At 39.5% G+C, this 20,972-nt stretch overlaps 4 protein-coding genes across 4 annotated transcripts; 2 read left to right on the forward strand and 2 right to left on the reverse strand.

The window, feature by feature from the left end:
* The first annotated feature begins 12,748 nt into the window (after positions 1-12,748).
* LOC116801143 lies at positions 12,749-13,111 on the forward strand. The gene has a single exon (XM_032718960.1). It carries the CDS (start codon positions 12,827-12,829, stop codon positions 13,070-13,072), a length of 246 nt encoding a protein of 81 aa, XP_032574851.1. The 5' UTR covers positions 12,749-12,826; the 3' UTR covers positions 13,073-13,111.
* A 3,087-nt stretch (positions 13,112-16,198) lies between these two features.
* Positions 16,199-17,226, reverse strand: LOC6605603 (farnesol dehydrogenase). Its single transcript, XM_002030385.2, has 3 exons — positions 16,639-17,226; positions 16,412-16,552; positions 16,199-16,339 (listed from the first exon to the last, which is right to left on the reverse strand). Exons 1-3 carry the CDS (start codon positions 17,212-17,214, stop codon positions 16,298-16,300), a joined length of 759 nt encoding a protein of 252 aa, XP_002030421.1. The 5' UTR covers positions 17,215-17,226; the 3' UTR covers positions 16,199-16,297.
* Positions 17,227-17,560: 334 nt separating this feature from the next.
* LOC6605604 lies at positions 17,561-18,072 on the reverse strand. The gene has a single exon (XM_002030386.2). The coding sequence runs from the start codon at positions 17,900-17,902 to the stop codon at positions 17,672-17,674; it is 231 nt and encodes a 76-aa protein (XP_002030422.2). The 5' UTR covers positions 17,903-18,072; the 3' UTR covers positions 17,561-17,671.
* Positions 18,073-18,609: 537 nt separating this feature from the next.
* LOC6605605 (tetraspanin-15) lies at positions 18,610-20,240 on the forward strand. The gene is made up of 2 exons (XM_002030387.2): positions 18,610-18,878; positions 18,975-20,240. The coding sequence occupies exons 1-2, from the start codon at positions 18,822-18,824 to the stop codon at positions 20,004-20,006; spliced, it is 1,089 nt and encodes a 362-aa protein (XP_002030423.1). The 5' UTR covers positions 18,610-18,821; the 3' UTR covers positions 20,007-20,240.
* Positions 20,241-20,972: the final 732 nt, after the last annotated feature.

Below are 20,972 nucleotides of genomic sequence, written 5' to 3' on the forward strand. Positions count from 1 at the left end.
TTTAGAAATATCCTTTGCAAAGCGAGAACATAGAGGTCCTTTGGTCTGGTATGACTAAATTAGCATGTAAATGTTTTTCAGCTGACTACAGGCATAAGTTAGTAATGGCAGTTTGATGTTTGGTAGGCACGTTATTGAAAATTGCTTTAAATCATGTGAGTAGCAATCTTAAAGTGATTGTAGAATAGGACAGGATAAGCTGATTTGTATTGCTAGTACTTTAAATACTTTAAAATAGAGAGTACAAAATAATTTTTAGATCACTGAGTAATTTTTGAACTTTAAAGATCTCAAATAGTTTCTAATTAGTGTCCATTTAAAGTTTACCTAATATGTTTTTCTAACTATACTTTGTGTAATAACTTCCACTACTTGGTGGGGAGAATCAGAATCGGTTGGCCACAAAATGCCAGGAAATAAATTATTTCAAGATTCAATTATTGCTAATAGCATAGCCCAAATGGAAATCAATTCAATTCACTTGACAGGCAGACACAGCAGCACTCAGGGAGGACCTCAGCGGATAGGAATAAGTTCAAGCCTCGTCGCCTTCTCTCTAAATATATTTATATATGTATGTATATAGAAAGGTGTACACACATACGAGTACATATATCCTGTGTCGCCATGCATATATATAAATCGAATGTGTGACGATTTGAGCTAATGCATAATTGATTGTAAGGTATCGACAAGACGATATCAGCTCGCAAATTGCTATGTGGGCCAAAGGAAAAGTAGAGGGGGTGTTTTTATTAGCTTAATATTTAAGGGATATGCTTTAAAATATATTATGCCACTCCTTAAAGTGTTACATTAAATTGTGGTAATAAAAGAAGATTGTTTATCCTATAAATAAGAAATTATAATAACATTATGAAATCTGCAAATGGATTCTTTCTTAGCCAAACCATGGATGGTAATTAGTAGAGCATATATGCAGTATCGTTAAATTAGTTCGTCTAAATGCATTTTGTATGGAAATAACCGGGAAGTTGGTGCGGGCAGGGATACCTCTAAGAGCATTTAATCCAGGGCTCTACCCAGACTCGCAAACATGTCCAGTTCTTTTCCGCTTTGCTTGTTTCTGCAGTTGACGGGCATGCAAACCCATAACTTTTGTCAACTGCAGCCGTAACTCCCCGCCATGTCCCACGTCCCACGTCGCAGACCCCACATCCCACATCCACATCCCGTTCCCAAGGACCAAGAACCAAAAAACCACTCCCCCTAAGCAACCACAAAATATGCTCGGCGCAGGGAAAATTTCATTTTTCTTCTGGTTTAGTTTACTGCAACTCGTCGTCGGAGTTCTCTGCGTGGGCAGGGTAAAGAATGGGTATAGGAGATAAGTTTTTGCGGCCCAGAACCGGAGAACTGGAGGACTGGAGGCAACTTAACGTGTTGCAGCCGAGTGAGAAGCGATGCCGGCGCAACGAAATTAAGAATTAGTATTCATGCCCCACAGTGTCATTTCCGAGAATGCGTGCGGGCGCAGAAGACTGGCAAAAAAAAAAAAACACAAATCGAAAAAAGAAAAACTTTTTGCAAGCATTTCTTGATGGGAATGGCGTGAGACAGAAGAGCACAGGCGATTGATATGCATACTATCAAAGAAATGAGGTGGCTGGGTGGTAAGTTCAAAATGTGTGGCAGGAATTCGTGTTAATGTGTGTGTGTGTTGGCTTGGCGGAGGGTTTATTGCTCAACTTTTCATATAAATCCTTAATTATTACATTATTTTGCATATTATAAAGTTGCCAGCCCCTTTAAGCCCCGCTCGGAAGATGAGTGCCGAAGCATTGATGGTCGGAGGCTAGGATCCTGCTCCCTTCTTATCCTGCCGTCCATAGAATATGTGCAATAGAGTCCGATGCCACAACGAATTTCACATACTACAAATTTTGCAGCTCGTGCTGCGAGTGTCAAGCGGACAGAATTAAGCCTCAAATGGTGGATCTGTGCGAGCAGAAGGACTCAGATTCGGATGCAGGGCTAGAGCGGCGAGGGGTAACAGGTCGCCAATAGTCAGGCAGTTTGAAATATTTTGTATTTTATGCCAGCAAAATTCCGTTGGCAAAGTGCCAAGTTTGCCACCAATGCTGCAACAACCGTCTGTGCATCAGCATCAGCACCACCAGCCAGGCATCATCCTCTGCACGGCGGTGTAGGTGGTGCTGGAGGTGCTGGTGGTGCTGCTGGTGATGTTGGCGATGTTGGCGATGCTGGTGATGCTGGTGGAGCAGGGGAGCACCACCGACCACAGGCGAACGGGGCAGGGATTTTCGATTTTAGGCTTAACACGGCCGAGCGAAAAGTTCAACTCGTTGAACAGGCAGCCTAGGCATTGTCCTCGTCCTGGTTGACATTAAAACTGATGCAAATATGCGCTCCAGGACATCGTCGAGAGTGCCGGCTTTTATTCGTTTGCCTTGTCTGCCTCGGCTTTTTTAGCTGGATCCCAAACCAGCTGGCTGGCTGGCTGACTGGCAAATTTTTGTGGCTTGACGCCCAATGTGAGAGAAAGGACACGCTAGCACGGGACTTTCGGAAATATGAAAAATATTGACTATAAAGCGACAAGTTAACACATAATAATTTAAGTGTGAGCATTTTTTACCAATTCGGTAACGAGCTAATAAAGCGCTCATGTTACAGATATGTTTGGTATTAATTTTTTTATAAATTTAAATTATAGGAAAAATATATATATCTTGCTGGCAGGCAAACGACAAAATATTTACATATTTTACCATTTCAAATAGTCCCATCTCGAATATCCTTCAAACGCCTACATATCTTTCACGTATTCCCTGAGCTTCACTTGAACTTCCAAACCTTGTCTGTGTTTCAATTTATTTTCCCCGCATGAGTCCTGCGCCTCTGCGTACGCTAGACATATTTGCTTAGCCGGCTAAGCTTTAAAGTTAATCCAAAACTTTTGACCTTGAATGTGGGCGGTGATGTGTGGTGTGATGTTGGGTGTCCAACTAAATGGTACGTCTAGTGCTACCGATTTTTCGGGCATTCCCTTCAGTGGCGCACGACCAGACGCATGGTAAGTTTGTTCTTTTACCAGTTTAGGCTTACAGACTTTAAACAAAAGATAACCCTGACGGCGGCCACGCCTACGAAAAGGGGCCAGGCTCGACCGCCCACTCCCACACATTTACAGTTGGCTTAAGCAAACAATAGTGGAAATTTGAAATTGTAAATATTTGCACTCCGTTTCCGAGAGTCAAGCTCGGTCGGGGCACTTTCGTGTCCAGGGGAGCGGTGAGGCTGTGGGCCTCGCGCGGAAAATGGGGGCGTGGCAGCCGCAGATGGAAAGCCAGGGGGCCTTTGCCTTTTGCATCTATGTTTAACTAAAGTTTCGTGCGCTTGTGCAAATAGCACAAGGATTCGCCTTCTTCCTTTCGCCTGCCTGGTCGTTGTGGACCTTGCCCAAAGCGGATTACAATCATAAGCGAAAATTAATGAATTTCTTACCAGCATCTTAGTTGGGCAAAATGTGCTCATAAGGAGCAGCCTCAGCCAAATTAGAAACTTCGAGGCCCCATACCCCAGCAAATTTGCGGCAAGCTGAAATATGTACCTTCCCGAAAAGTCAAAAGTGGCTACGAAGTTAAATGTTGTCGACACAACGCTTTCACGTGGTGGCAAAATTCTTTCAGACGCCACGTGGTAATTAATTAGACAAGTCATTTGTCAATATTATCTGCGACTTTTATAAATGGCTGAAAATTTTACCCTGGGTATTTTCAAATAAATAACAAAGATTGTGAGCTCAGTCGGCGCTAAAATAAATTTTGGTTTCCAAAAGGCGTGCATGAACTGACAAATAATCCCAAGTGCAATTATACCAATAAAATAAATTTTATATAATCACATAAGCGGATACATTGAGAAAAGTTCATGGGAAAGAGCAAAGTTAAATTAGGTAAACACCCACAATATAAAATAAATGCCAAATAATGCATAGGAAGACCACGATACAATGTCAGAAAATGCAACAAATAACTAAAGTTTAAACAAAAGCAATTACTGCTCATTAAATGAGCAGTAGGAACCATCTGAGCTTCCTCATTAAAATGATAAACACTGATGCTACTTTCTGGCCAAGATCTTACCACATAAAGCTCACATTTGTGGTCAATGTAACAGCAGGGAGGGCACGTTGTCTATCTTGGCTATATTCCAACTAGAGGCAACAACTCTTAGTCATCTGCAAGGGCTATTATCCTTTCTGCCCAGTGTTTTATTTGTTCCTGCAGCCCTTGGATTTCAACAAGCTAGGGGTTTCACACTTGAGTACACAACATATCAAATTGTTAGCACACATAAATGTTGTTGATGGGAAGTTGGCACAACTTGTTACTTGGTAACTACTTAATTGCAACGATTAGTTAAACTATTAATAACATTCTCAATATCAGGAGCATAAAGTTTAATCCATTAAAGAAAATAAAAAACATGAACTTTTCAGAACTCTCGTTACCTTATTTTTAATCTTACAAGGATCACCGCATCCTTCCACTTTCCAATGTTTAATCTCAAGCGGAAAATGATGAACCAAATGGCCTTCTAAAAGCTTGAGAATATTGAGAAACATGAGATGCATTGGCACACACACACACACACCCGGGCATGAGATTCAATCGATATGCAATTTTCCTAAATATCATGTAGATAGGTAGAATGCCGTATGCCGCTTAAAAATCTAAAATGCAAAAATCGTTTATTTGCTCAAGAGCCGTTAAAATGTACAAATGGCCATCGTCGTGGGAGCCCGAGCCAAGTGGGGAGTGAAATGAAGTGGGAAAAGAGTCGGACTCGGCCAACTCAAACATGGCCATTTGTTGCAGGTTCAATTTCAGAAGATTGCATACGTAGAAAGCGGCACAAAGATGAAGAAGTTGTTGTTGATATTTGGACGTGCAGTCGAGCGCAAAGAAGAACACAGACCTCTCCAACCATTTTGGATGGGACCCCTTTCTCTCTGCAGACAGACGGACGTATGTAGAGCTCACATACAAAAATTATAAGAATATGTGCTACGTGTAGTCAATAAATAAAACAGTTGTGCAGTTCTGCTACCAAAATAAGAAGAACCACCAGACAGGAGCGGACTCCTATGAATAAGAAGACATTTTGGATGGTAACAACAATTTCAATACACCACGGATTAGACTTCAATATTTACAAAATCATACTAAAATAATAACTTTTGCAGGATCTTAAAAAGGCAGAGGCCCCTTGAAAGCTCATGGATGCAGTCAATTCCGCACCTGGCATCAAAAGTAGCAAAGGCAGCAGCAGGATGCCCAGGAAATGGCAAAGTAGAAGGCTGGGAGCGAACACGTTCGATTTAATACAAATGTGCACCGGTGTGGGAGGAGTTCAGAAAGCAAGGGTGCACTGGGCTCTGGGTGGGATTTATGTCGAACGACGTTTTAAGTCTTCGTCGCCAGCAACAGCTGTTCCACAGACTGGGCTCCCAATTCTATATAGTGCCTATTTAGATAGGGGCACTTCTGCTTATGCAGTTGCAACAGCTGCGCTTACAAATGCGCAGCCATAAAGTCATTGCATCTGCTTGGCCAGCATATTTGAAATAATTCTTTCTAAGCTCATCTGGTTATCTAATTTCGAAGTGACTGGGTAAATAACTCAGCATATGAAACTGCTGCAAACTTCTTTAAGCTCTGCCGGTCATTGACTTTTGCTCTTTTGATCACTAAAATTCCCTTACGAGATAAGGCCACAAATATGATTTATACCTTGTGAGCCCGAACTGGCATTCCAAAAGCAGAACGATAACAGTTATGGGCAGTGGTCGAAAAAGTTGTTGCATACTTCAAGGTGCGCATTTTGGAAACCGAAGGATTACGAGTACTAAAACCGAGTTGCAACTGTTAAATTGCCGGCAATTCAAAGGATGCGAGCAAATTTGTGGCTTCTGCTGACTGAATTGCCATTTTAAGACAGACACCTACACACGTGGATGCCTATTTCCGGTTGAAAGTTTGTGGGAGTAAGAGGCAAGACACATTAAGTATGCCATTAAATTCAAAATACGTGGGAAACGCATATGGGAAGTGCAACAGCTGCATATTGTTTGATAAATAAATAGTAAAAATACACATACTCACGCAGAGCACCTAAATCACGCACATTCGTGTACACTTAGAGAAATGTCTTGGAAGCAATAAATGATCTCAAATAGGAGTAAACAGAATTGAAATAATTATAGAGGTAAGTAACCAAATAATCACCTTTTTATAATGCATTTTTAGGAAACATTTTATTCGCTATTATTATTTAGTGACTATTTGTTTAACAAATGTATACTTCTTTATACGTTTCACATAGCTGAACTATTTTTTTTCACTGTAAGTAAGTATGTACGTACATATGCCACGCTTTTATCTCCCTCAGATGCACAAAATTCCATTGCAATGCTTTTGGAGCAAGCTGTTGGCCGTGATGTTGGTAAGATACGGAAAAGCGGGTGAAGAAATGGAAAAATCGTAGAAAAGTTGGGAGACCGAATTGATTTTGGATTCCTACCACTAACTTTTACAGTTTCAGAACACAAAATGTTGATATTTATTGTTATTTGATTGACTGGCTTAAAGTGTGTGTCACAAATGCACTTCCCCACTGTCAGGTCTGAAAAATAGTTTCACTAAGCACAACTATTACACAGTTTTCAAATTGTAACGACAATGATAAATAAATGTTAACAATGTGCAAATTGTTTAAATTTGCCACAAACAACGTGAGGAGTTAAAAACAAAGACAGCACATTTACGACCACAATAACAATTGCATTATCACATGTTGAAGTTTCACAAGATGGTTCCTCCTTAAATGTACATACATATAGAATTCTGGTGAGCAAAAAACTTGTACGTTAAGTTTCGCAGTTGGTGGGTTTAACTTGTTTTTGCGTTGTGTTGTTGGCTGTTATTGTTATTGCCGTTCATGGTGAAGAATTATTGTTACTAGTACAGAGTAAAAGGGTATGCTAGATAATATGGATAATACATACCTAGATATATGTAGAGGAAGCCTTCCTGACCCTGTAAAGTATATATATATCTGTTCCGTCGGGATCTCGAGAACTATAAAATCTAGAAAGTTGAAAAGAAGCAATTTAAAAAGAAGCCGATTCGAGATATATATGCATTGATTATATATGTTTTGATTATTATTATTATTGTATTATTATTTCTCACGATATGCCAAAAATAAATTTTGATAGTTTTTATCAATTGATTAGTTCCTCTTTTGAATTTCTTTTTACAATTAGCTCATGGTTTGAATAGGGTTTTTAACTACGAATTTCATAGCTAAACTACCTTCCTTGCCATCAAATAATTTGCGTGTGTAAATAAATTTGCCAAGTTAAACGAAGGCAAATTAATTATACAAGTCTTGGCAAAAAAATGTCGGCTATAACTGCTTACACTTGGCTAGTCGTCCCGGTTAAAATACTACGTGTCCTTTTGTTCGACTACATTTCTTCCTTTTTTCTTGGCCGTCGCACAAAAGGATAATTTAATATTCACGTCGCCTAACCTGGGTAAATTGTTGAATCATGAAATAAATAAAAAGGCAGGAATGTGAAAAAGTTGCCTGGCATAAATAAATGTAAGTGCAATGCTTGCGGCTTCTTTGCAACCCGGCTTTTATTGTTCAAGTTATTGCAACTGAATTAATATCAGCCACACAACTCCATTGTTGTTATATTTTTAATGTGCCTCTGTCTGCAGTTGAATGGCACGCATGCACCTTCAGTCCATGTGAATAAGGGGAAAATAAAAGCAAACAAAAAGCAAACTACCCACAATAACACTTAATTATTGAAATGCAAATGCAAGGACGGTTAAGAGCGGAGTCGGACTCAGAAGTCCGCCAACTTTTCATGGGGAGTCAACTTATCATAAGGAGAGGTGCCACAACAATATGAATGGCTGGGCTGCCAAAGAAAACCCGACCATTGCGCCCATTGCTATAATTTAAGTTCAAATTGCTCAGGACTTTGAAGGCAAAAAGTATTAATGGTGAGCATATATCAACTTCTTAAAAATGTAGGTTAAGGACCGCTGAAATGTACACATGCACGCTCATTCTTGCAAGATGAATTGCTATAATTTTCATAAAATGTTCAATAGTTTACTTACAGACTTACAGTGAATCCATGGAAATCCTGATGTCCGATGAACTTAATGTGCTTTACGCAAATATCAAGTACTAAGCTGTCATCGTCGGCGGACGTGTATGTCTTCTTCCTCCACCTGATGTCCTTTTTCTAGGACTTTAGCTTTTGCAGATTCCGCACACGTGCGTGTACCTTTGCTGCCAGGTTAATGTCCTCAAACGGACATGTCCACCCAGGTCCCTAGGGTAGCCAAACCAGTTAGCCAGCTGCCTCACATTCTTTTTTTTAATTGAGAGAGATAGGAGACGGCCGGAGGAGCACCAGATTGGAATATGGGGATAATTACACTTCCGAATCTGCAGCATCCTGCCTACAACTGCATCCTGCAATTGTCGGCCGAAGGTGTTGACATGAAATTAAAATTAATTGAGAATTCCGTACACATAGCAACGCAATCGTGTCGTCCAGCAACTTAAAGTCGGAAGTCAGCAAGTCGAAAAAGCCATTAACTGATGGCCAACGTACTCCATGGATAAAGAGGTAAGAGGGACACTTAGCCTGTAAATATATCCTGCCTGGTGTTCGTATTTCGTCTATCAATAGCCGACAAGAACTTAAATCTTATTATTCTAAGTAATAATTTTTAAATTATTATATTATAAAATATAAATCAAACGAACTATATTTTTGATCTAGGGTATTGCATTGCTTCAACCGTAAAAACTGTGTATAATCTACATATTTTTCATCTCACGTTCCAGCCGTTGGATATTTCAAGCCATCCCTTTCACCTCGTTTCCAGATTCAACATCAACCTAAACACCAGTGATGGACTATATATATTTTAAGGGCTACAAAATATAAAGTAATTGTAAGTAAAACGTAAAATGGCATTAATCCATCACTTTTTATAATACTTATATATTTGTGTAGACTGCGTTATCGATTTCTATAGGCAAAGGAATAGATAAGCTCATGCTTATTAACCTGCCAAATCAAATTTTAAACTTCCCAGTTCAAAAGGCCCACTTGACCAATCTACAAAGGAAAGCTTTCAAAGATCCCTTTCATTGCTCCCCGGGCCACATCCAAACCGGCTAATTTCCGAAGACTGGATGCTGTGTGCTTGGCCTTGTGCTTATGCAAACCGAAATCGGCTTGCCAAGCATTACAATCAATTATGCATTGGCTTAAATCATCGCATATGTGATTTACATGCACACACACACCCAAGGCAGTCATAGCCCGAGAATGAACACATCCACATCCTCATCCACCCAATCGGAGACATTGCGAATCAACGGAAGGCATCGGGGCCACTGGGTCCTGAATTTTGTCCCCGGCTGGCATACAGACCCCGCTTCATCCTTTGGCCAACGCGCTACGTATGCAACTCAAGTGAATTAAATTGGTTTCCAGCTGGTCTGTGCTATTAGTTGTAATTGATTCTTGAAATAATTTATTTCATGGCTTTTTGTCGCCAACCGCCTCCGGCTGACGATTGCCTTCACTTAACGATCCTAGGAGTGGAGTTGAAAGTTCGGCAAATTGCACATAATCGGGATTTCCTGTCAATGTCAATGGCTTAAATTAATTTGAATGGATTTAGCGCGCTCGCTCTGATTTTCTTAGTGGAGGATTGGAGATAACGAAATACTTAGAATAAAATTATCAAAAATATAAATGTTTAATATTTATCTAAGTATTGCTGATAATTCAAGTAAACAAGAGAACAAAGGAGTTGGCATAAGTAAGCTTTAAAAATAAGATGTATTGTGTGATTTTTTTAGTGTGTTTTATAGGAATCTTTTTGACACATATTCGAATATTTCGAATTTTACTAGACTGCTAAACAACACTGAACTATTGTTGATTGGTTATGTTATTTAAGCTAATAATAAGTTTTCTTACAATTTCCCATTTGCACATCTGAGATACTATATCTTTTCTGCTGAGTGTATTTACGGGTTGGACCCTGATGGCTGCTGCATTATGTATTCGCCACTCTACAGTCATTTGCACCATTCCAAATTCTTGGCGCTGGCATTATTAAAAATTCGCCTCCTGCATAAGCGACTGCTTTTCAGTGGCAAATGGTCGACGTCGAACCCTGACTGCTTCCATTCTGTTGCGATTCCTGCTCATTGCTAATTCCACGAAATCGAACCATCATAAAAGCTTGATGCTCCCTTTTCTCTCTCTCTCTGTTGGCATATTTTTTAAGTTTTTCAAGCCGCTTCAAAGCCACTTTCTTGCCGTTTTGGCGGTTTCTACCACTATATCGCTACATAGCAGCTGCATCGCTAGACGACAACGAGGCTGGCGTTGTGGGTGCGACCGAGGCTAAGGGTGGAAGTGCCAATGATGGGTCCTGTGTTGGGGCTGAAATTTATTTATAAGACTGTGTTCATGAATATTTTGTTTTCCGCCGGCCACTACCACTTTCTTTCCTCTTGAAGTCCTTCCTCTATTTTTCTTCCGCTCAGCTTCGCTCGCCTTATTTTTATAGTTTTGGTTTAGTTTGCTGGGAGCACTTAAGACTTATAAAAATCACAATGTGCCACAACAATATTTGCTACAAGTCGTGGCTCAGGCAGTTATTAATTTATATGTAAGAAATGTGCAGAAATTTCTCGAATTCTAAATCCAAATAACTATAGTGAAAATATGTATTCTATATAAGAACATAATATGAGTCAACTTTTTTGCCTAATGTTAAATTAATTTCGTTAAAATTCAACACTTTGTATCTGAAAACGGCAACGGCAATAGCTTGATTCTAGCATTCCTATTTTTCGGTCTGCTGGTTCAAAATTTCAATTTGTGTTAACTAGTCGACTCAGTCATTCTGTCCCCTCCCACTTCAGTACTGTGGCAAACCCTTTTCCTGTCCGGGCAGCAGACTGCCACGCCAAAGTTATCCTTTCACCATTGTTGTAGTCATCGGCTGGCGCGGCCTTGGCTGATGATTTGATTTTTCCCTGGCTTGCTAGTGGGCGTAACTTCCCCATGGAGCCAGAACCAACCCTTCCCCGCCAAAAAGTCTATCGCATGTGGAAATTTGGCGGATGTCATGTTTGCCCTTGCCTCTGTTTTGTTTTGCTCATGTTGAAGAAGGTAATATTTTAATGCATTTAAACGACTGTCAAGTGGCACACACACGCCAAGTTGGCCATGAATCCTTTCCGCACTGCCTATGCGATCTGCTTTTTGTTTCCTGTTTTCGGGCCTCCCCAGAAACTTGTAAAAGTCGCGAGTATTCACGTAGAGGACCCTTAAAAATATTTTGGGAAAACAAGATAGGCAATTGCACACTCCATGGGCACCGAGAATGCCATAAAATGTAAGAGTACTTTTTATCTGGGGTGCCACAGAAGCTAAACAAACTCGAATTTCACAAAATATTTGTAGGCAATGCCAAATGTAAGTTCCCTTTCTTCAGCCTAAAAAAAATGGCAGCCATTTTTATATTCAACATTTAAAGTTACTGTATGGTTCAATTTCTTGGTAAGCCGATACTTTAAATCTCTCATAATCCCACTGCACTTTCTTAATTTAAACAGTATTTTAAGCCTTTTTTGTTTTCGCTTCAGCTCTATTTACATGTTTATTGCCCCGATAAATTTAAAATTATAATTCGGATATTCCTATGATAAACAGAATGCATTTTATTGTCATAATTGTTAATTTTTGGCGTAAAGACCAATTAATTTCTTTCCTTTGATAACGGTCAAGCCGATCCTTTTGTTTTTTCATTTTATTACGCACATTAAACATATATAATTTTTGTTTTTCTTGTTGTATTGCAATTGTTGTTGTTCACGTCTGCGGTTCCAATCTGGAATGGCTTAAAATATGCAATTAATTGCAATTGTCGCCCGGCAGTTTGAAGCCTTCATTGGATGACAATGTTTACCTTTCCAGAGAATATGCAGCGGCAGCATCATTATTTTTCCATATGAGTATAATTAAATTGCTCGATTTCGCAGGCGACAGGATGCTGGAATGGCATGCGTATTAATACGAAAAAAAAAAACGAATACAACAGATTAAAACATTTTTTGCATACCTTTAAGAAAATTGCTCCTGCCACCGAAAATATACGTATTATATTTTTCATTAAACAGTGTTTTAACAATAATAACATTACCTTAGGCGATCATTACAGTACATATTATCACACTCAAAAGCTTTTTTGTACCATTTGTATCATCATTATCCATTTCCTCGGTGGGCCTCCATTTGCAGCCACTTCTTTGAATTGTGTTTTTTTCCTATTTGCAATAATATCAGACAAATTGTCTTGAGATTTTTCGATGGCGAAATATTCCTATTCTCTTACCTATGGCTCAATATAAAACATATAGTGTTTTTCAGGTAATCCCAAGTTTGTTATACCCATCCGACATTTATGGCTATATTAGGCTATTCCATCTGTTGGGGGATTATGCAGCTGTTACTTACCTTACCTTCCTTAGGTATGCATATATAAATCCGTGGGGTTTCACGGATTCTACCTGCATCCAACGCGAAAGAGTTATGTTAATGTACCTGGTTAGTTCTATATAATCCAATGCATGGACACTTTCAAATCAGTCTGCTTCAAGAGCCTCATACCACCAGTCACAAGTCACCCAAAACTAAACATTTTATTTCAATATGACGAACACTGTGTCAGTATCAACTAACGAGAACTCACCGGTTGGCCAAAACATTGGAGCCATAAAAAATACGATGTCACCCACTGAAATATCTATTCAGCAATTGCCAAATCTCGCTTCGAATTGGTCGACATTTCTTAGAGATATTACCAACGATCGAAAGCTGCGAGCTGAGCGTATAAATCGGCAGTCGGAAAATGTCATTCAATTTATAAATAGATTTCCCCTTTTGGAATCTTCCTGAAAATCCTGCCGGAGGTGAAAATAATATTATCACCAAATTCGGACAATTTAAAATTATACATATTTAGATTAATGTAAAACCAAATTTTATAAAATAAAAAATTATAGCTATATTATTATAACACGCCTATCTTTTTATTTATAATGACCAAATGGGTGTGAGAAATGTAAACGAAAATTACGAAATCGCTAGAGAAAAAGGGATAAAAGAAAGGAAAATAGTTATGAATGGGTATGCTGCTTTTATTAGTGTTTATTTTAAGCGACTGAAACTCTTCTCTATCTTTCCACGCACAAATACCCTCAGCTTTTCCCGCATCTTACAAAAAATATTTGTATCCTATCTGGTAGCAAAATAGTTTGTCCCAGCTTTAGCTGTGGTAGACCATATTCCTCTTTTTATCGTTATTGCTGGTTTCTGTATAGCATACAAAGATTATAATCTTTATTGCCGAAAAACAACTCGAGCGACAAATAACCAATGAAAATGAAAAGCATATGAGCCGTAGGTTGTACGACAGGACATGAAGAGAGCCATGGAATTCTGTGGCCACCACACATATTAGGCGCTGTGAAATCAACCATTATTCAATAAAATCTATTGTGCCATAAACATCCTTGTTTTCGTATTACGCAATTTGGACATAAATTATTTTTCTTAGAGCTACGTAAAGAGGCAAATCAATTAGATTTGCATACATCCAAATTAATTTCTTGGAAATATTGAAGAGCTTCTGGAACACCATTCCCATTGCAATTGGAGCAAGGATACAATGTGTAATGTTTTAAGTCAACGATGTCAGACTTTGTTATCATATTCATTCAAGTAAAGCAAACACAGCAATGCAATAACCCAAATACAAAAATATTACAATTATTTTCAATATTATGATCATTTGTTTTTTTAATGTCTTATAAAATTTTACATTAAGGCATTAAGACAGATTTTTTGCCTTACGATTCCCCTTTGGAAATCACTTCTGGATACGCCCATGTACTTCGCATTTGTCCGAGGAACAATAGGCTGAATTGCCCATAGTCAGAGGAGCCTTCAGCTGATGTTTCCAGAATTCCGATTCTATTTAACTTGATTGAATGAATCGAGTCGTACGCAATCGATTTTAAGCCTGCCCTGTCATCAAGGCAAGTGTCCTGAATGCTCCATCTCCATTCAATCCGTTTGCCGGCAGCTTCGTTTATCTTCTGAATTTATTACAAGCATATGCCTACCATACATACATCACGAGGTATACCAAAGGCAGCAGACCTAAGCTCTTATATGGGTTTCAATAAACTTAATCGATTGATGCTCACTAACAAGGGGTGCCTCAGTTAAGACAATAGTCTAAAACTTAATTAATTCAAAAATCATATTTATTTTAGCTCTCTATTTAATTAGCATATCGCTCAAAAGCAGAAATTCAAGAACGAAATCAGGACAATGCCGAACGCAAAGGGCCATTTCAGGACATAAATTTGAAGACAATGGGAGGCCAGGTCTAAAGGACGAAGTAGAAACTGAGATGGCACTCCTTTATGATTTATGAGAGCCGAGGTTCATCGGAATGGCTTTTAATAGTACTTGTATTGCCATCGACCACGGGAAACCAGCGTTTGTGATTTATAATCTCGCATAGATGTCATTTCGGTGGATGGCGCTTAACATATGACCATTTGCATAGTGGCTGGCTGCTCTCCGCACATTAATTGCCTTATCGATGACGGGGCTTACGCTAATTTATGTGGAAATAGGCGAATGTATTCGAAAATTAAGTTTACATTGCCAAATTAGCCGCTAAACATTTATTTATTGCCAAATCTGCATAGTTTTATTTTATTGAGCAGCTTATGCGCTGATGAACATTTGTCAAATAAATAATTTATTGGTCATCGTTTGTGCATTTTGAAACCAAATTAAATTTCTTTGACGGTTGGGATAGATTTTGTGCATCACATTTTCGGAACATAGCGATAAGCACAAATTTGTCGTGAGGATTTTTAAGATGATATATAAATGTAAGAATTAAAAATTTAATGGTTATAAATATAAAAAAATGAAAGCATATTCTTCAGTAGAATATATGAATATAGAGAATAAGCAATTCTATTAAAACTTTCGTTCGCAAAAATTTCCGCAAAGGGACTTAAAAAATTAATTAAAAACAAAAGTCGCATAAATACAAGCGCAGTAATTTAAATATATGTACATGGATATGGAGGGTGTACCTTCATGGAAAGCAGAACCATGAGCACCCTCAATGGACTCCGCGAAATTCAGCACCCATTAAATAAATAACCGAAAAACTTTTCAGCTTTCATGAATACAGAAGGAGATTCCTCCATCCAAATCGAATGAGGTGACGAGGACCACAGTTGAGCCGTTTGGTCAGCTTGGGCTAAATGTAATATGTGCATTTAAATTGAGTTTCTTAACGATATCGTGGCGATTCAGCGAACAACTACAGTGTATTAACGAGTGGTTGAGATACAGTGACATTTTATTAAAGAGGTTTTTAGAGTATTTGTTGACATAAAAAAAACCTTTAAACTACTTTCATAATTTGTCAGTAGTACAACTTCTAGAAAATAATTTGGACTCAAAACTATAGCACATATTTAAAATATGTCTCAGTTTTTGGAAAACTCCTTAGCGTTTGTTTGAAAAACTGTTTAAAAATCAAACAAATAAGTGAAATTTTGCAGTTTCCTGACATCAACAGACTTAAAAGGTGCTTTAGGGGTGTAAAAACACAATCAACAGATGCACGCGACAACAGATGGCGAAAGATGCAAAATCTGAGAAAGCGAAAAAAGAGGACAAAGGAACGGTGTTTACAGAGCGACTGGCTCCACACAACTGAATCGCCTGGATGCATTGAGGAGCAGCTTGGAGCTGCTTTGGAACGATATGGAAAAGAACCCGTGGCGAACCTCTCTTAAATCCACTCTGAAAGTCCTTCGGAGAGAGCAAAAAAAGTGTCGGTGGAAAAGGGTGTTTGATTTGGGGTATGATCCGGTGTTTGGGAATCGAATTCGCCGACACTGGGCAATGTGCTGCAGTTTAATAGGCCTAAGATTTAAGAAAGAGATTTCTTGAAAATAAATGAACATTATGATCCAATTTTATTTTTAGAATAAGGCAACTAGTGTAGTGTAAGCTGTACAAATAAAACTTTAATATCTATTGAAATTGTCGTCTGCATTTGATAGTTTATCGCAACAGTGATTAAAACTTTTCGCCGTGCGGCTTGATAGTTATATTATGGACCTGTCAGCGGTAAGAAAGTTATATGCAAATATGAAAATCCATATAAAAATCTACATATTGCGATTTAATTACCTGAACATTGGGCGGAGTGCCAATTGCCCAGAGAACGGCATCAGCGACGTCATCACTTCGCAGCATGGGCATGTGTTGTTTGATAATACCCTGGATCTGCTCCGGCAAGATGTCCGTATCAACAATGCCGGGACTGACAGTCTGCAAAAGAAATTTAAATAAGACACCGATACTTAAAGGACGCAGAAGCAATACTCGATACTCGAAAGACTCCTAAGCATACTAACCGAAACCCTCACGGCAGATTTGTGCCTCTGGAACTCCTGGCGGTAGATCTCGTTCATGGCGCGAAGGGCAAACTTGGTGGCCGGATAAATGTTGAGCGAGGGAAGCTGGGGTCCCAGGTTGGGTACCTGGTAGCCCGCCACGCTGTTCACGATGACGACGTGGCCCTCGGTTCCTCGTCTTTTCATCGAATGGAAGGACTCGCGGACACAGTAAACGGTGCCCATGATGTTTGTTTCTATGGTGGATCGCATGGCAGCACCATCATCCCGCTCGCTGAGTTCTCCGGTACCAATGATCCCAGCATTGCTCACCAACACATCCACTCCGCCCAGTTGACGGCAGGTCCAGTCGAAGGCCTTCAAAACCTGATCCTCCTGCGTAACGTCGCACTTGATTGCGTGAAGCCGAGACTGCTGTTCGGGACTAAGACCACTGCGAAGTTTCTCCACTCGCTCCTGCCGCCTGGCCAGACCAACCACTACCATTCCTGCTCCGATTAGAGCACGGGTGCATGCTGCACCAATTCCGGCGCTCGCTCCGCTTACCACAGCCACTTTGTTGCACCAACGCTCCATGCTACCGTTCCACTGACGTCTAATCACCGAATGACTAGCCATTTGGCGTTCAATCGCTTAAGACCAAAACCACAAGGAAGCCATAGAAATCAACGCACTACTTATTGATTGCACGCGCCCATTCAAGTAGGTCACTCACCGCCAGTTCAAACGACTGGTAACCTCTGAAAACTAGCCAATTTGGCTATAGGAGTCAAGTTTACATTTTATTTAATTATCATTAAAAATGAGTGTTGTGCATATTTTGGATTGGCTTTAGAACTGATAAGAAAGCTCGGCTTACAAAAGTAGACGCAAATGAACATAATTTGTATATTTGTATCTCATTGAAGTAATATTCCCATACTTGGCTTTAACTACTTGTTTATTTGGTTAATGTAAGTTACTTCGATTGGTTCAATATTTTATTGGTTTACTGAAAGATTACTTTGCGTCATCCCCAAGTTAACGTTTTATCTCAGACTTGGCCTGAAGACTTCCATTCCTGGACACGTCTCTGCAGAGTCTCCAAGCGACTGGCCAGATCTTCGGATATTTTTGGGTTGTTCTTGGTCAGGAAGGTCTGTTGCTGCACGCTGGGCATCTTCAAAGGACCAAGTATCCTTCCAGTCGTTGGTCGCTCTATCTTGATGATTCGAGGCTGTTGCTCTGACACAGGCATCTTGCGCCGATTTGGAATCTTAAGCATAATTTGGATCGGATTCACTCGCTTCAAATGGCGCTATCAGTTCGAATGTTTTTGAATATACACAAATTATTTTTAACAAGATTTTAATTTGTCAAGGCCTAGTCTGTGTAGAAGTGTTAGGTCAAGCCTACTAGGATTTGGGTACACACACATATAGACGATGAATTCTGGCAACTAAGTATAAGTATACCCTTACAAGTAAGTTAACTAGCTTTGGCAAGCCGAAGTTTATATACCCTTGTAATAATAAACTATGAAGAGTAACGGGTATAGCAAACATAACTTTACCACAATACATTGTGATCCATAGAGAGAACTTTACATAAATTTCGGTATCTAGTAATAATTAAAGTTCAACTCGTGTAATTGTTTGTTGCTTGTCGGCTTTTGTTGGAAAACGGTTCCAAATGGTTGCACACACGGAGATGGTGGCAGTGATCAAATAAGAGCAACGAGCATTGCGCCCCATGCATGGGTTTCTCTTTTCAGTCTCCAGTTTAAAATTTTTGGTGGATGGACAGTGTTTTCGGTTTTGTTTTGCTAAGCTAAGCGCGACGCTTGAAAAGTTTCAATGAGAGTTACCCATCATGGGGTTTGTAGAGAGTTACGAGCGAATTCTCTGTGGTCTCTTACTTTCGCTTCTCTGAACTTGCCACAGAATGTTGCATCTCCGCACTGTTTAGTTTAAATTGTACTGTCCATGGCACCGCATTGAATATATCCGAGTTAAAATACACGGGTGCTGTTTTGAAGTTTCGGATTTGGAGTATCTACACATCTACGTTGTTGAGCATGCAGTACATCCAGATATACATCACCAACATTGCTGATCTTTGTACATGTCGCAATAATTGCATTTCGTCATAAAACGTTTGGTTCTAATTAAGTTTGAAAGACCCACACCCGCATTGATGTAAACATGGCCTGCTGTTTTAATTACAAATTTGTGCTCAATCTATGTAACTTTTTGTTTTTGGTGAGTGACTAACTAAAGTGAAAGTTGTATAGCTTCCTGCTTTAGTTAGTTTAGTGTTCCTATATGCTATATTTATTGACTAATTGCATTTTTCAGATATGTGGCTTGCTGCTGGTAGTATCAGGTCTATATATCTTCTCCGATAACAAACGCATTCTGCTCTCCAGACTTTTGGCTGCATCCAGCGATCGGCTGAGCTCACTTCCGCAGCCGCTGCTTTTTTATATAGCACTGGGTGTGGCGATTGCGGGATTTGTGGCTACTCTGGCCGCCGTTGTGGGTTTCTGGGCCAGTTGCCTTCACACCTATTGCTTTCTGACCATATACTTCCTGAGCGTTGTGGTGCTCCTCCTGACCGAATCGGTTTTGTGCCTGGCCATCACATTGTGGCCACATTGCCTCGGAATCAGCCTGGATGAGACTCAGATGGTGCGATCCTTGCAGAGCAACTATGGAGTTCCGGGGCAGGAGCAGTTTACCAATGCCTTGGATTTGGCACAGGTCCGATTCGGCTGCTGCGGGATGAGAAGTTCCTTGGACTACGACACATCGTTGTGGAGATTACAGGGCTATGGACAAAGGAATTGGCCGGTGCCGCTCAGTTGTTGTGTCCTGCAGAATGCTGATCATTCCATGGCATATCTGGACCCCAAGCCGGCCAATGAATCGATGTGTCAGTCTCTGGAACGATTGTCCTACGAAAGGGAACGTCACACCGAGTCCTGTCTGCCCCATCTGGACAACTGGTATCGCGAACAGTACAGCGTCTTTCTTGCCGCCAGTCTAATATTAGCCATGATTGAGTTTTGTGTTCTACTCGCCATTATCATGAGCTGCACCGGACTTGCTTCGCAACGGGCTAGGCTCAAGAAACCTGTTCAGGAAATGCGGACTCAAAAAGTAAAATCGCGACAAACCCTAATCGAGAACATATACGAACCTGATGTTGAACTGAGGGAAAATTTCAATCACAGTGGAGACGGAATATATCTGGGACCCGCTAGCAGGCATGTCAGCAGTGAGGATTTCAAGGAGTTGTATATTAAACAGAGAGACTTGTACAAACAACATAATTTAAGAACAAACCCAGCCAACCGACCAACACAAATGAGGAATTATTTGGTCTAATTCAAAACCTTGAGGATCCTGCTCACAAATAATATTCCATTTGATAGACTCTATTTTGAACACGTTTGGTTTAAGCTAATATAAAGCTAAGCCAAGAGAGGAAAGTATACAATATAGAATTAACTATAATCTTTGTATATCACAACAGTATGTATTTGCTCAGTAATATAATTATAAGTGTATTTAGTAATATTATTTATATAACAATGGTGATTATTTCACATTTTCTGCAATGTTGGCTAAAAAACTACACACTGCCTTTAAGTGTGAAATATATTAAATATTTTTTCTAATGTATTCAGTATTTTTTCAATCAGAAATCTAATTTCGATGGCTTACTTTGAACATAATCTCAAGATTTTAGTGTTTAAAAACATTTTTCCTGATTTTTAAAGATATTTGTCCACTTAAAACGTTTCAATTGTTTTAAATACGTTCATTAATTAAATTTGGTACCCAAAAGTTTTTTCTGTAGGCAGGTTCAATTTACTTTACTAATTTTGACACCAATGCGCCCTCTAGTGAGCTACGAGATAAGCTGCTGGTCAAACGCATGAAGCGTAAACTGCTTGCATTCAGTATTTGCACTGCTTGAACCGATAACTTTTAACGGTCACAATGAAGTACGTTGAATATTTGAATTATTCACCCTTGGCCAACATTAAAGTGTTTATATTCCGCCACCCAAGTTCAATGCCAATGGATATGTTTCTGCATAGGACGCTTTACATTCAGCAGCTATTTGTAGACCAGATAACTCTTGAATGGCGACATATCAGCAGATGGGGCTACCCCAAGTCAAAAAATTCTTACACCCATCGTGGACTTTAGTAAAGTTATGACATTAGTATCAGCTTAAACTTGGCACAGATTTGGTACATTCGCGTTTCTAATTTAAGAACGGCTATGCTGATAAGCTGAAGATGGTGCTTTTTTTTGCGGATTGTGGATAAGTAGTGGGCTTGA

Source organism: Drosophila sechellia, chromosome 3L (assembly GCF_004382195.2).
Source record: "Drosophila sechellia strain sech25 chromosome 3L, ASM438219v1, whole genome shotgun sequence".
Classification (NCBI taxonomy): Eukaryota; Metazoa; Arthropoda; class Insecta; order Diptera; family Drosophilidae; genus Drosophila; species Drosophila sechellia.

Bases quoted from the DNA above. Each gene is read 5' to 3' on its own strand.
- LOC116801143 (XM_032718960.1), top strand. From the start codon at position 12,827: ATGACGAACACTGTGTCAGTATCAACTAACGAGAACTCACCGGTTGGC.
- LOC6605603 (XM_002030385.2), bottom strand. From the start codon at position 17,214: ATGGAGCGTTGGTGCAACAAAGTGGCTGTGGTAAGCGGAGCGAGCGCC. The intron at 16,553-16,638 runs GTTAGTATGCTT...TTTCTTTTGCAG, and splicing joins AATCTGCCGTGAGGGTTTCG to ACTGTCAGTCCCGGCATTGT. The intron at 16,340-16,411 runs GTAATTAAATCG...TACCGCTGACAG, and splicing joins GCACTCCGCCCAATGTTCAG to GTCCATAATATAACTATCAA.
- LOC6605604 (XM_002030386.2), bottom strand. From the start codon at position 17,902: ATGCTTAAGATTCCAAATCGGCGCAAGATGCCTGTGTCAGAGCAACAG.
- LOC6605605 (XM_002030387.2), top strand. From the start codon at position 18,822: ATGGCCTGCTGTTTTAATTACAAATTTGTGCTCAATCTATGTAACTTT. The intron at 18,879-18,974 runs GTGAGTGACTAA...TGCATTTTTCAG, and splicing joins TATGTAACTTTTTGTTTTTG to ATATGTGGCTTGCTGCTGGT.